Source organism: Balaenoptera physalus, assembly GCF_965194825.1.
Source record: "Balaenoptera physalus genome assembly, chromosome: 12".
Lineage (NCBI taxonomy): Eukaryota > Metazoa > Chordata > Mammalia > Artiodactyla > Balaenopteridae > Balaenoptera > Balaenoptera physalus.
In genome coordinates, this window is record NC_138897.1 from 69345706 (window position 1) to 69360123 (window position 14418).

Genomic DNA, 14418 nt, shown 5'->3' on the forward strand with positions numbered 1-14418 from the left:
CCACTGGGCAGCGCGGCTAGGGGCGGGGCGGCGAGCCGCGAGCCGGAGCACAGTTGGCTGCGCGCACCATCGCTCCGGGCTGCACCTCCCGGCGCCCCGCCCCCGGGGCTGCGCCAAGCGCCCGGCTGCGCCTCGTGACCCCTGCGGCCTTTGCAGCCCGCCCGGTTCGGACACCAACCCCTGGGCCCTGACCTCGAGGCCATGTCACCTGCCCGCCCAGCGTCCCGCGCTGCACTGGGCCCTGCTGGAGGCTCTGCAGGGATGCTCACTGGTGAGGCCCTGCTCGCCCCCTCCATGCCTCTGAACTGGCCATCTTCCTCACTGCACCCCTGACATCCCTGCCAAACTCAGGACAGACCCTGGACCGGCCACTGTAGCCTTTAACCCACCTCGAGGCTGTTCTGCAGGGCCGGCCCCAGGATGAAGGGCTGCCGGCTTGATCTGCACCGGGTTACAAGTGAGCAAGAGGCTGGGAAGGGGCACTGACCCGGGCCCTTGCAAGAGAACAGAGTCATTCACTGGGCTCCCTGCGCACACTGGCCTCTGGGCTGTGTCTGGGGTCTGAGTGCAGAGAAAGTGGGGAGTCAGAGGCCCAGGGCTTGCTCCAAAGTGAGCCCTCAGCAAATAGTTATATTAAGGTTAATAACAATGTGCTAAGTGCTCTAAACCCAGAGTTGCAGGACACAGCTCTCATTTATCCCATTTTACAGATGCAAACATCGAGGCTCAGAGCAGTTATGTATGTCACTTGCCTGAAGTCAAAAGAAGGTGGCAAGTAGCAGTGGCTGGATTAGCTCCACAGCCCTGCGTTGAGGTTGTAGGTGCCCTGATCCTTCCTTGGAGCACTGACGCCCTGTGAAAACTGGGGCTCAGAGAGGGCAAGGGCCTGGCTGGTAGTAAACACAGGCAAGAGTAAAACCCAAACCTGCATGACACCCCCAAAGGCCCATTCCACCCCACTCTCTTGCCATCTCATCTATGTTCCTCCTGGAACTCAACAAAAGCCCTTTACAGGCACAGAAGCCAAGGACTCCCGACGTCCAAGGACTCCTGGCCAGCAGGCGGCAAACCCAGTGAGACACTCAGTCCTCCCTCCTGCCTTCTGTCAAGAGAGTCATGCTGGGTGGGTGCCAGTGATTCCCCTCCTGGCAGCTGGATCATGCAGTCCAGCCAAGAGGTAGTAGTGTTGAATAAGCAGGACCTGGGGCTTGGAGGCGAGTGACCATGCCCTGGGGGATGGGCAGCAGCTGCAGTAGTCTGCCCCAAATCACTGGGCCAATGCCTTAGAGGGGTGGGACACAGACTGGTCAAGCCCTCCTGAGCAGTGCCTTCCCATTACCTGCAAAGTGGGATGCAGCCATGCTTGGGTTCCATGGAGGTTTAAATCCCACTTTGCCATCACCCAATGAGATGCATCTGGGTGGGGGTAGTCTCAGGACTACAAGGGGTTCACTGCTACCTCACCTCTAAATACATACATCCAGGGGCTTCCCTGGTGGTCCAGTGGTTAAGACTTCACCTTCCAATGCAGGGGGTGCAGGTTCGATCCCTGGTCAGGGAGCTAAGATCCCACATGCCCCACGGCCAAAAAACCAAAATGTAAAACAGAAGCAATACTGTAACAAATTCAATAAAGACTTTAAAAATGGTCCACGTCAAAAAAAATCTAAAAAAGAAAGTACATAAATACATACATAGATACATCCTCAGATGGGGAGCTCATTACCTTGTGTGGTCACCCTTTTGATCTCATGCACCTGCAACTGTTGGGAAGTTCCTCCTAATATCCGGCTGAAACCTTTTTCTCCCTGCAGCTTTCCTCACATGCCCCAGGTATGCCCCTACAGAGTTGGCCAGAAGCCAGGTAGAGAGGGCGAAATATAGGAGACCAGGCTACTGGGCCCTGTGACAGTGGTCTAGGGGTAGAGACCATCTCTCCTGCACTCTGTTTCTGACCCCCATCTGCAGCCTGGGTCATGGTGGGTCCTCGTGGAACTGGCACTGCCTGCCCCGACCCTCCGTGCAGCTGGTGAGCCAGCTTGAGGGCAGACAGGTCTCTGGAAGCCTGTCAGGAGGGGGGGGGGTTGGGATGAGGGGGGATGGAGGGAGTCCTCACTTGGGCCGATTTTGGTGCACAATTCTCCCCTTTGCCCTCTCAGCAGAGGTCTGTCCAGCCCCTCTTGCCACCATCAGCAAGTGTGTGGGAAAGGGGTGGTGCTGGGCCACAAGATCATTGTGAGAGGAGGGGCTGCAGGAGGACCAGGGCCCAATGCCCTTGGAGAGATCCACAGAGAACTTTGGGCTAATTAAATCCACTCCTAAGTATAGGAAAGGGTCTGCCATGTTCTGGAGAGGGAACCTTCATTCTGCCTGCCCAGAGCTTCAAGCAATATCCCTGTGCCAGGGTGCCAAATGGCTGTCACTTCCAGTGCTGGTGACACGTCCAGTGCCAATTCCAGTCAGTTGGCTGTGGCTGCCTGGCTCTGAATGGCTGCTGGGGGTTGATTTGTCATGTATGCCAGGGTACAGGGGAACCCAATGTGGTACCAGTGGTGAATTCTGGCCCCAAATCATTTCCTTTTCTTCGTTCTGACCGAGGAACTTCTGGGTGAACACAGTGGACCCCTGATGTGGGTGGATAAGACATGAATGTCTCTACCCCCACTGTCCCCCCAATTAGCACTGTGGTGGGCCATGTGGCTCTGTGCAGCCTTGGGGAATATGGTGAGCTGAGGATCTGGTCATCTCCAGGTGCAACCAGAGCAAGAACAGCTTAGAACCACGCACGAGCCAGGGTCACTGGTCAGGGACCCCCTGAAACAAGCCCCAGTGGGCAGCACCCACACTGGTGCCCCCTGCACCCCAAAGTTACCTGGAGCTGGCCTAGGGTTGTGGTCCCATTTGTGGTCATGTGTGTGCCCTGTGTCACTGCAGGGACCAGGTGGCTGCTCTCCACCTGGCAGGGAAATGTAACCTGTGCTAAACCCAACTCGGGTGGCTGAGCCCCACAGGGATCCTGCATGACCCCAGGTAGGGTGGAGGAAATGGACACCAGAAAGCGGGGAAAATGAACACAAACTTCTCCTCCCCAGGCCCAGACCTGTGGCCTTTCGGTGAGCCGCATGAGGGAGGCCAGTCCCTGGGGCCCTGCAGGATGGGCTGAGCCCACGGTGTCTGTCGAGTCATCACTGACCAAGGAGGAAAACCGCTGTTCACCGAGCGGTCCCTTTCTACCCTTGGAAAAACTGCCAGCCCCACCCACTCCGGCCTCCACAGTGGGAACCCTGGGGCAATGAGGGTGGGAGAGCGCCCGGGCCCCGGAGTCAGATGGACTGGGTTGGAGCCCCGGTGACCTAAAGCTAGTGAGAACCTCTCTGAGCCTCGGTTTCCCGTCTGTAAAATGGGAGGGCAGCAGAACGCTCCCTCGCGGATTGTGGGGAATACAATTGACGCTGAGGGGAGGGCGTGGCGCCCAGCGCCGGGCCAACAGCAGGCGCTGGAGCAGGATACCTGGGAACTGGGGGTGGTGATGCAGGCGACCCAGCCCGAGTCCGGGGATGGGGCGCCGGGCCTGCTCCCTTCCCAGCTCGGGCCAGACGGTCCGGGGACGTCCTCGAAGGCGGCCGGGAGGGGGCGGCCCGCCGGAAGGGGCGGCCCGCGGCCCCGGCCTCAGCCGCAGAGGTCCCGGCAGGTGCCCGGGCCTCCGCTACTCCACGAGGGGCCGTGGTCGGCAGAGACGGACAGCCGGACTGCCCAATGGCAAGCCGGTGTCTCCCCGCGCCCGTCCAATCGGTGCCGGCTGCCGGGCCTCCCGACCAATGGAAACACTGGCGGCGGAGGGGCGGGGCGAGGGTCGCCGCGCCGGCAGGCCCCTTTTGCGCACGGGCCGCGAGAGGGGCGGAGGGTTAGTCTGGGCTGCACGGGGCTGGGGGCGTGAGTCCTGCACCGGCGCGAGCGGAGGCCCTGGGACAGTCACTTGCGCCCGCCCGGGGACGCCGCGCGCCGAGGGACCCGGGGACGCCCGTCTGGGGCGGGGGCCGCGCTGCAGCGCCGCCCACGCCGCGCTCCAGGTAGGCTCGGGCCGGGGACCGGGGTCGGGGCCGGGATCGGGGCTGCGGGATGGGCAGGGGCCCGAATCGAGGTCCGGGCAGGGGTCAAGGCCGGGGGTCCAGCCCGGCTCTGCTCCACCGGCACCGAGCCCGCGCCGCGGTGCGCAAGACCCCGGACTGACGGGGGCGGGTCCCTTTGTGCGCAGCTTCGGGTCCTGCCTGACCGGCCGTGCGCCTCGGTCCGCGCGCCCCTCAAGCCGCGGCCAATATGAGCCGTGTCCTCCCCCTGCTCGACCGGGCGCCTGGAGCTGGCGCCGCGCAGCCACGGAAACTTTCCATCGGCCGGAGGGGCCCGGGGCGGGGGAACTTTCCTGGGGCGGCGCGCCGCCGGGAAGCACCGGCACGGCCGGGCCGAGGGATGTCCCGGCGCCGCGCTGCTCCCGCCGCCCAGAGGACGAGGGAGGGAACGCTGCCTGGGGTTCCTGCCCGGAGCCCCAACCTGGGTCCCCCTCCTCGCCACCCCTGCGCCCTGTCGGCGGGCCCCCGGACCCCTGGCTGAGGCGTGTCCCCTCTACTCGTAGTGGGACTCGGCCCAGGTTTGCCGTGGTGTTACCCTGGGCGGGCAGCCGGAGATCCCCAGCCTTCCTATTTTAATCTTAAATAATTAAATATTGGGTTATTACAATATGTCACCGTTTCTAATCTCTGCATAACGTGTCCCAGTGGAAACGCAACTCGGGGACTCCAGCGGCCTTCTCCTTTAGACCCAGGCGTGTTTAGGAACAAGGAAAAGAAAAGAACTGCCCCAAGGGTTTCATTCTTTAGGATCGATTCATTGTATAATCCCTCACTCACACCCCTTTCCCGAGTCACCGAGCAGGGCACACGCCGGGTCAGGGTTTATGAACCCAGGGGATTGGATGGTGACCGGCTTAGCACCTGTGGGGCAACCTCCCCCATGAGGACACACACAGGGCTGCACTGGGAACCTCCACTCCCAGGTCCAGGCTGCCAGAGGTCTGCCCACCCCAAGCAGGTCCCACCTGTCCTGGGCTCAGTGTATCTGGACCTGGGACAGTGCTGGACCCACAGCAGTCAGTTCCCGAGCAGGTGGTCTGGACCTGGGGTCTGGCCACAGCGTGTGGGGCTGTGAATTGGGCACTCGTGCTTTCCCCCAGCCTTGCCCTGTCCCATCCACAGTACCCTGTCTGTTCCCTGCCGCCCCATGCCCCCAAGTCTGAGGTCCACTGGCACCCAGCACAGGACTGGGCACAGAGCACTTGCTGTGCTCAGGACTCTGGTTCTGGCCTGGGGAGGAGGTCACATAAGCACAGCCCGGCCAGCCCTCACCCCACTCTCCTCATGGGCACAAGTACCTGTTGACCAGGTGCCTCCTGGGTGAGCTGGGCCAGCCCTTAGTCCTGCCAGGTTAGAGCTGCCCCCCAATCTGGGCTGTGTGCCTCCCCCAGGGTGGCCCCTCAGGGGTCCCTTTGCATCTCCCAGTTTCCATGGAGGCTGCACCTCCATCCCTGTTTGTGCTGCACAAGGATTCAGGTGGGTTCACTCCCCTTCATCCCAGGAGACAGGCCTGGGACCACGAGCAGTGGGATCCTGCACTTCCAAGAGGAGCTAAGAACTGTAGCGCAGAGGAGGGTGGGGACACCAGGCCCAGCAGAGCCTCGACCAGCCCCTAGCATGTGCCCTGGGCTGGCGTCAGCAGAGGGAGGGAGGGGACAGAGCTGGGGTGCTGTGGGATGCCAGGGAGGCAGCGAGGGGTTCTGGGACCTTCCCCAGCAGTGGCTCGGGTCGGGGAAGGCATCTGTTCCCTTGCTGCCAGCTTCCATCAAGACTAGGATGAGGCCTCGGCCACTCTGCAGGAGCCCCGGAATCAGAGAGTAACCAAGAGAGACTCAGGGTCAGGAATTCCTTCCTGGGGCTTCCTGAATGGGAGAGCTGCACAGCTCAGCCTATTTCACAGGTCGGAAAGAAGAGCCCAGAGCTGGTGGACATCCACATCACCTACAGGGCCCCCAGCCCAGGCTGTGTGTGTGTGAGGCACAGCGCTTACCACTGCCCCAGTGGACCCTGAGGGGCCAGCGGCCTCTAGCAAAGCAGCAACAAGCTGAGTGCAGCCACCAGAGGGCACCCAGGACTGCCATGGCCAGCAAGACTGGCTCCACCCAGCCTCCCTCAGAGGTGGGGACCCTTCCCGAGGCACCCGCCAAGGCACCCGCTGGGAGGCTGGAGCTCTGCTTTCTCCAGGCCCCCTGTTCAGGGTGGGGAGGTGGAGAGGGGCAAGGACCCTGGGCAACGCCCCTCAGTACCCTGTGCCCTCACCGCCTCGGTACAGCAGAGGGAGGCCGAGGGCTGGGTGGCGGGGTGGTTGAGCACAGGCTCCAGCAGGGACCGTGGAGGTGGGGTCCTCCTTCAGGCGTGTGCCCTAGGCGCCTCCCTGACCCCCATAGGCCATCTTGCCACTGCCCAGGGGTCCGGGCAAGGTCTCTGCGTCTGCCACTCAGCGCAGGGCTGTGCCTCTCTCTGCCTCAGTGACCTCTGTAAAACAAGGGTGCAGCCGAAGTGGCGCCTTTTCAAGATGTGCACAGAGTGACCAGCGGCCTGGAAGGGCACGTCAGGATTTGCTGTGGTGGAGCAGGACTCAAGGCTCGAGTGCAGAGCGAGCTCTCAGTCAGGCCGGCCTGACCCTCACCCAGGCTCCTCATCACCCACTGCGGCCCTGAGCTGCCTGTCCAGCATCCCCCAAGCCTGGGCCCTGTCCCTCTGCCGGACTTGGTTTGTGCACATGGGGGCTGCCTCGTGCTGTCAGACATCTGTGGTCTGTGCTGTTGTGGCTCTTGGCCAGCCCTTGCAGAGGCCTCCTGCCCCAGTCGGGGACACAGCAGGCCTTTTCAAGGCTGGGGGTGGGTCCCTTGGCCCCGAGGCTCTTGGTGCAGGGTCCTTGGCCAGGACCAACTCTGAGGGGTGCTAGAAAGGGCTCCCTGAGACAGGTACCCCCACTCTCTCGGCACAAATCCCATCAATGCTTCTACCTTCGTATCTCAGACCTGTCCATCTGTCAGTCCATGGCCCCAGGGCTCTTATGAGGTTCTGTTCCCCCCACCCCCCATCTGTACAGTGCTGCTGAGATGAGGCGCCCTGGGGACACAGACCCCACCTCAGGTCCCACTGCCCCCCTGCTCCCACCCTCCTGCAGGAAGTTCCCTCGGGCCCCCTCCCCACCTGCAGCCCTGCAGATGCCCTCCCACCCCCCACACTGGCATTGACTCCCGGCCCTCCTCTGCATTTGTGGAGTTATTGGCCTGCTGGAGTCCCACGAGGTGGGAGCCACATTCTTCCTGTGGCTGGATTGGGGGGGGGTGTGTCCTAAGGACAGGAAGACCTGAGTTCAAATCCTGGCCCAGCGCTGCCTTGCCTGGACCTGGTTTCCCCGTCTGTAAAATGGTGTCCTGGGCTGACCCCAGGCCCCTAGTGAGAGTCCGAGATGATGGGGCACAGCCAGCACTGGGGAGAGGCTGGCGGTTATCAGGACTGATAAGAAAGGCACGTGGTTCTCCATGGGACAAGGTCTATGTGAATGTTTAAGCCAAAAGCAGACGTGCCCCAGAAGCATCACATTCTAAGCAAAAGCTGATCCCTGAGCCTCAGACCTCAGGGTGGGAGCAGCAGGTCCTGCTGTGGGTGGGGAGGGGACAGCGGGTGGGCAGACTCCCAACCACGCCTCCCCTCCCAGGTGCCCACGCACACACGTGTACACGCGTGCACACACACGCCTGGCTCGAGCTCCCCGTTCTTCCTTGCCTCTGGCCCTGGCATCCTGATCTACCCCCATGATCCCACCCTGACTTGAAGCCCCTCCCCGTGATGAAGGGGCTACTGAGAGGCAGAGAGACCCACCCACAGGCCCACAAATGAGCCATGTCCACAAAGGAAGGTTGGACAGAAGCTTGGAACAACCTGGTAAACACTGCAGAGCCAAGGAGAGAGAGCTTCTGCCACTGTGATCTCCCGGAGGTGGCCTCCAGCCTGTCTGTGGTGCCCTGTTTTTCATTTTTACAACACAAACACTTTGGCAACTTCCCCAGACCTAGATACAAGGAGAAGGAACGCGTCCCCAGACCACTGGCCGAGACAGGAAGCTGCATGGTCCTTGGTCCGGGACTGGGAGGCTGGCTGCTGGCCTAGGAGGGACATGGATGGGGGCAGACCCCTGGGGGCCATGACCCCCTGAACAGGCCAGTGAGATCCTGGTGTGGGAGTTTATCACAACAGAGCACACCCAACCTCTGGAGAAGGGAGACGTTATCATCGGCTCAAAATGGTCAGGGTTTTGAAGGATAGTCAACAGCGTAAGAAACGCCCAGGAGGGACCATGGCAGCTGATGCAAACTGTAGACGTGACAGTCCCAGTGGGGTGGGGGTGAGAACACGCACGGTCGTGTGGGAGTGAGTCTGTGTTGGAGCACCACCAGACGCCCTTGGGTCAGGGCTGACAGTGCCCAGCTGGGGCTCTGGCCCCATCCAGAAGGGACTTAACCCCGCCGGTTGGCTTCACCAGGTGCCCTCTGGTTCCTTGCAGGATGTGGAGCCAGCCGGATGGGTGTCTGGACATGCTGACCTCCTCCAGGGACGTCCCCTCCTCACACGGGTGGTGGGCTGGTGGGTGTGGTCCATGGAGGGATGGACTGTGGCCTGAGTGGTGTGTGCTTCCGGCCAGCCTCAACCTGGTGGGCACAGGGCCCTGGGCTGGACAAGGCTGGACATGGGGCCTCCTGCCACCCCTACTTGAATTCACCGATGGCCTGGGTATGGACCACAGATACCGGCTTGAGGGACGTCTGGCTTGAGGGACAAGCGTGCACTGGGGACCACCCACCAGGACATTAGCTGGACTGGTCCGCACCCTCCTTGACTTGGATGCCTGGCATGGCGGTGTCTGGTGTCGCACAGGCCGTCAGCTTCGCTCCCGGCTCAGGGTAGTCCCTGCTGCACCAGGGAGGTTGGAGCTGCCAGCCAGGACAGGCAATGGGCCCACATGCCGCAGCTCCTGGAGGAGGGCACTGAGGCCGGGAGGAGGCTTTGTCTGAAAGGGCCAGATGGCCTCTGGCACACACAGCCACCCTGGGCCACCGTCAGAGTGGGGAGGGGCCGTGACTGCTGTGTTCATGGCGAGGGCGCTGGTGCTGGCCCTGCCACGTGGGCTCCTCTGCTAATCACAGCTCCAGGGGCACAAGGCATGGTGCCCGGGAAGTGTAGCAGGGACGGAGGCTGAGTGGTCCCTGTGGCCCCCAGAACCCTGTGTGGTGGGAAGTGAGCCCTGCTGGTACCACTCTGTCAGTTTGCTGTGTTGCCTGATTTGCAGAGTGTGGTGGCCACTTGTGCTGCTCCACTGCAGGAGCCCAGGCCCCAGCCTGGCCCTCTGCCCCTGCCCCACCCAGCCCCGTCTCTGTGGGAGGCTCAGCCCACCCAGCCCTGTGGATTCTGTGTCCCTGGGTGTCCAGCGTGGATAGCCTGGCCCAGCCAGCACCTCACTTGGGTGGTGGTGAGAAGGCAGTGGCTACAGACTCAGGAGCCTCCAGACACCTGAGTGTCCTGTGCTGAGGGCTGTAAGACAGGAGAGGGCAGGGGGCCTGCTCCTTCCTCTGTGTTCCACAGGACCTCAGGTGTGGCAACCTGCCAGCCAGGCAGGTGGGAGGACCAAGGCCTGGCCAAGCATCTCAGTGGCCAGGCTGCTGGGCCACGTGGGGGCTTGTGGATTGGGATGAAGAGGCTCAGCCTGTGTCCAGGGCTTGCTGGGCCAGAGCACCAGGCCTTGGGACGTGGCGTTGCTGGTGGCACAGGTGGCATGGCATCTGGGGCCTAGGGTGGCAGGGGCTGGCCCCCACCCCCCTAAACTTCTGGTGGACCACCGTGCCTCAGATTGGCAGGCCAACCAGACACCAAATGGCAGGTAATGAGGTCTGTGGGAGGCTGCCCACTGCCTCGCCTGCTGTGCCTGCCCTTGCTGCTCTTTTCCTGTCCCTGTTTCTCCCTCCTCCCTCGTTCTCCTGGTTTTCTCTGTCCCTCTCTCTCTGCCTCTTCCTGTTTCCCCATCTTCTGCGCTTCTTGAGTCTGGTAACGGACTCTTCGTGTCTGCCGCAGGCACTTCCACGCAGCCTCGCGGGCACTGGTTCCACCAGCCTCACCCGGGCTGAGGGAGGCTGTGCCTCTGTGGCCGTGGCCCCCGTGGGGCCTCCTGGGGTCGCAGCCGCGCACAGAGTGGGTTCTGCCTTCATCCGTCTTTCTTCAGCCTTTTAATTTTTGCTTATGATGGCTTTCGTGTTCAAAAACTGTTCAAATTTTTCATGTTTTGTGTGGAATCTGTGGAATTCTTCCTCCTTCAATCCTTCTGTTGTTCCACGCGTTGTCTAGCACGTGGCCAGATAAACACACATCCGTCTTCTCCTGTCGGTGTTTCCAGGTCAGCATCTACACTTGAGATTTCATCCGTCTAGAATTTAGTTTGACATAAATGTGAGGCAAGGGCTGAACTGTGTTGATATGGTTGTATCTGAACAGTTTCTTGACTGATGTTTTCTATCACCAGGAACTATAAAAAACATTTTTTTTTAAACTTTTATTATTATTTTTTTTAATTTTTATTTATTTATTTATTTTTAATTTATGGCTATGTTGGGTCTTTGTTTCTGTGCGAGGGCTTTCACTAGTTGTGGCAAGTGGGGGCCACTCTTCATCGCTGTGCGCGGGCCTCTCACTATCGCGGCCTCTCTTGTTGCGGAGCACAGGCTCCAGACACGCAGGCTCAGTAATTGTGGCTCACGGGCCCAGCCGCTCCGCGGCATGTGGGATCCTCCCAGACCAGGGCTCGAACCCGTGTTCCCTGCATTAGCAGGCAGATTCTCAACCACTGCGCCACCAGGGAAGCCCCTATCACCAGGAACTATAAATGTGACATACCGCATCCTCAGGTTCGAGGTGCCTGTGGCCCCGTTAGAAGATCAGGTCGGGGCCTCCCTTTGACCAGTCTCTGTTCTGAAAAGTCACGGGCGGCCTCGCACTTGCCCTGCAGATGCAGGTTGGTCCACGCAGTTGGGGCCTCCTCCCCGGGACCCCCGGTGTGCTGACCTGTGCGCGTGTGCATCCCGCTCTGGTTTCCCCAGGTCTCCAGCCCCTCTGAGCCTCCTTGGTTACTGAGAACAGGTCCCTGCTGTGGGAAGGCCCCTGAGAAGCCCCCACAGTGATCCGGGCCCCTTTGCAGCATCCGGCCTGTGAATGCGTGACTCCCTGTGGCTGGGAGGGCATGGGCTGTCCCACGCCCGAGTGGCTTTGTCATGCTGTGGGGGGTGAACGGGCCTCTTCCTCTAGGGTCGCGGGCTTGGCACCCCCAGGGCCTCCAGTGGCAGCACCACTGGGCCAGGCACACGCACGCCTGTTTGTGTCTCAGTTCGGGGCGGGTCGGCCGGTCCACCTGCCTCGCAAGCATCTTGCCTGCGTTGCCAGAGAGCCAGGTGCTGGCCCTCGCCTGTGGGCGGCCCTCAGCCAGGCATCCAGGGGTCTCTGTGATTGGACTCGTGGGTCATTCCCCGGGTGGGGGGGGGCTCAACGTGAGAGGCAGGAGCGAAGACCACGGCCCCAGGGATGCCCCCAGCCCCTTCCCACTCCGGAGCACATGCTTCTCAGGAATAACATTCTACGAGGCCGAACTTGGCTTTAGACCTGGCTCTGCTCACCCTGTGGGGCTCAGCGCAGGTGGCACTTCGTGCTGGCCGCTGTGTTATGGTGCGAGAGCCATGCCAGGTTCTGGCTGTGCCATTCCTTGCTCAGGGTGCCTCACAGCTGGTGGTGTGACTGCGCTGCGGGGCCCAGGCCACCAGGAGGGACGGTGCCACGCCAGCCGTGCTGGGTGGTCTGTGCAAGCCTGAGGTGGCCATTGGCCTAGTGGCTCTTGGGGCAGCCCCTGCCCCTCAGCTCGCCCCTGGGGCCTCTCCCTGCCTTGCCAGCCACAGTCAGCTTCTGGCTGTTCCCTGGCTTGCTCTGCTTCGTTCTCCTGCCTGGACTGGACTGTCAGGCTGCTGAGGGGCCTTTCTTCCCCAGGCCCTGGGCGTCCGTCCCCGTCCCTGTGTGACCTTCCACCGGGGCACCCAGAGTCGTCAGCTCCGCCCTGAGTTAGGTCTTGTGCTGCGGGGACACCCCCCTGCAGCTCTGATTTGGGGAGGCTGAGGCCCAGTTTCTTTCGCCCACAGGGAAGGCTGCCCATTGTCAGCTGGGGAGAAGGAGACACCCCGCCCCCCTGGCACATCTTGCGAGGTTGTCATTTGCAATTGATGAGTTTGGTATTTCAAATATGCCTTTAGTTAAACTTTTTCTTTTCAAAATATTTTCACTCTCTGTGAAATCCTAATTAGGCCATTCATTCGTCTGAATATACTTGCTGCTCTCTGCATTTTGCAAGATAACGAGGAGGCTTCGAGCCGGCTGCCAGCCAGTCCTCTGGGGCCTTTGCTCTGTGCCCTGCGCCGCAGTGCCTGCGGGACACCGTGTGTGCAGATGGGGACACTGAGGCCTGGGGTGGCAAATCGTCTCTGACAGTCCGGGAACTTTGCACGATGTTTCCTTAAGGAAGCACAGAGCTGGGTTTACTCTTTCAAGATCCCAAGTTAAGGAAGAAAGGGAAGCACCCTGTTAACAAAGCTGTCAGCTGGTCCTTGCCATAGAAGAGCTTCTGCAAACAAGAGACGATAGCTGGGCAGCAGGGTCCTGCAGCTGACATCTGTGCGTGGATGACGTCCAGCCCCTCCGGGATGTGGGCAGCTTGGCGGCAACGTGGGCCCACCTCAGTGCCGCCTTGGGTGTGTCCGGTGCGGGCCAGGCCAGGCGACCTCCTTCCTGCCCTGCGGAGGGACAGCAGCCTGGAGGCTGGGGCACAGAGCCCAGGGAGAGCAAGTTGTAAAGGCTAGGGTTGACATGACCGCAATCTGCTCAGCTTCTTTCTGAGTGGAAAGCTCAGACCCCAACCCGACCCTGACAACCCTGCTGGAGGCCTCTGTTGGGGGTGGCTCCTGGCCATTTGTGGGGTCCCTCGGGGACATCCTGTGCCAGGGGAGTTTGTTCCCAGGGTCCGTTTTCCACCACTCCTGTCTTCCCTCTTGACAGCTTTGTGTCCTTTTCTGCCCATTTGGCAGGTCTGCCTTGGGTTTGCATCCTGCGGCCTGGGGACAGCGTCCCGGCTGCTGTTTAGCTTCCGCCATGTTTTTCTTCAAATCCCCACAGGATCCTCATCACCCACTATCGGTCCTTCTCCTTATAGTTTGTTCCCAGCTCATCAGTTCAAGGCCGTCTTTAACCTTTTGAGGGCACATCAGCTGTTCCCTGATGTTTGTGCTGGTAAATGGCAGCTCTCCTGGGTCCCCGGGGGGCAGCAGGGTCTGCCTTGGGCCGTGGGGGCTGGAGCAGGTCTGTGCAGCCTCGGTGTTTCTGTCCAGGGTCCTGGCCCGGCCATGCTCCCCACTACTGTCACAGAGACACTTCGGTGTGGACTGAGGCTGGGCACCTGCAGGCTGTGGAGCCAGGGCAGGCCCGGCCTCACAGGTCTTGGTGGGGGCAGCCTTGCCAGGTGTTCAGGACAGGAATGCAGTCTGCCCAGAACGCTGACCCCCAGGAGCCTGAGTCCTACCTCCCCCAGCACAAGGACCTGTCAGGAGTGTCAGGTCACCTACCATCCATTTTCCGGGGCAGGCGAGGCCCCACAGGGCAGCCTGGGTGCCTCTGGGTGTGTGTGTGCATGACTTTGTGGGTGGCCGCACGCGTGAGCCTGCGGGTGGGTTTAAGGAGTTCCCCAAATTGTCAGCATGCCAGCTGCAGTGTTCTGCGCCCTGGCGGGGGCAGGACACACAGACAGGTCCGGTTCCCAGCAGGTTCTCATGGTATGTGGTGTGTGTGAGGGGGTGGGGAGCCAGGCAGGGACACTGTGGGGCCCAGAGTCTGCACTGTGTAGGGGCGGGGTGAAGCCCCCTGCCCAGTTCCACTGGGTCATCATTTGCATATAAAAGGCAGGACTTTGCTGTCTGATGGAGGCTGGTGGTGTCTGGACCTGTTGCCATGGGCACTCCCGGGCTTCAGGAGCACTGAATTGGTTCCCAGGCAGGCGAGGGGGTCTGGAGCAGAGAGACTGGCGTCCAGCTCAGCTTCTGGGAGAGAATGGGAGTTCCCAGGGGCCCCTGGAGGAGCCAGTGCTGGCTGGAGGCCACACAGGACCCTGGGCAAGGGCAGACCAGAGGGGACCTGGCTCTTTGATGCTGTGCTCAGGAGCAAGGATGGAACCTCCCTCCACAGGGCGTGCTCTGGTCTCTTGCCT

General features: G+C 61.3%; 1 protein-coding gene across 4 annotated transcripts in view; it reads left to right on the forward strand.

The window, feature by feature from the left end:
• The first annotated feature begins 3542 nt into the window (after positions 1-3542).
• The window catches only part of ARVCF (ARVCF delta catenin family member), a 36698-nt gene continuing 25822 nt past the window's right edge, over positions 3543-14418 (forward strand). For 3 of the 4 annotated variants that reach the window (XM_082416987.1, XM_082416989.1, XM_082416988.1), the window contains exon 1: positions 3867-4070. Coding sequence is in view for 1 of the 4 variants with exons in the window: in XM_082416990.1 (XP_082273116.1) it covers positions 3558-4070 (513 nt within the window). In the remaining 3 variants the exon portion in view is untranslated. Of the gene's footprint in view, positions 4071-14418 lie in introns of all 4 variants that reach the window. The other variant, XM_082416990.1, reaches the window with a different exon arrangement.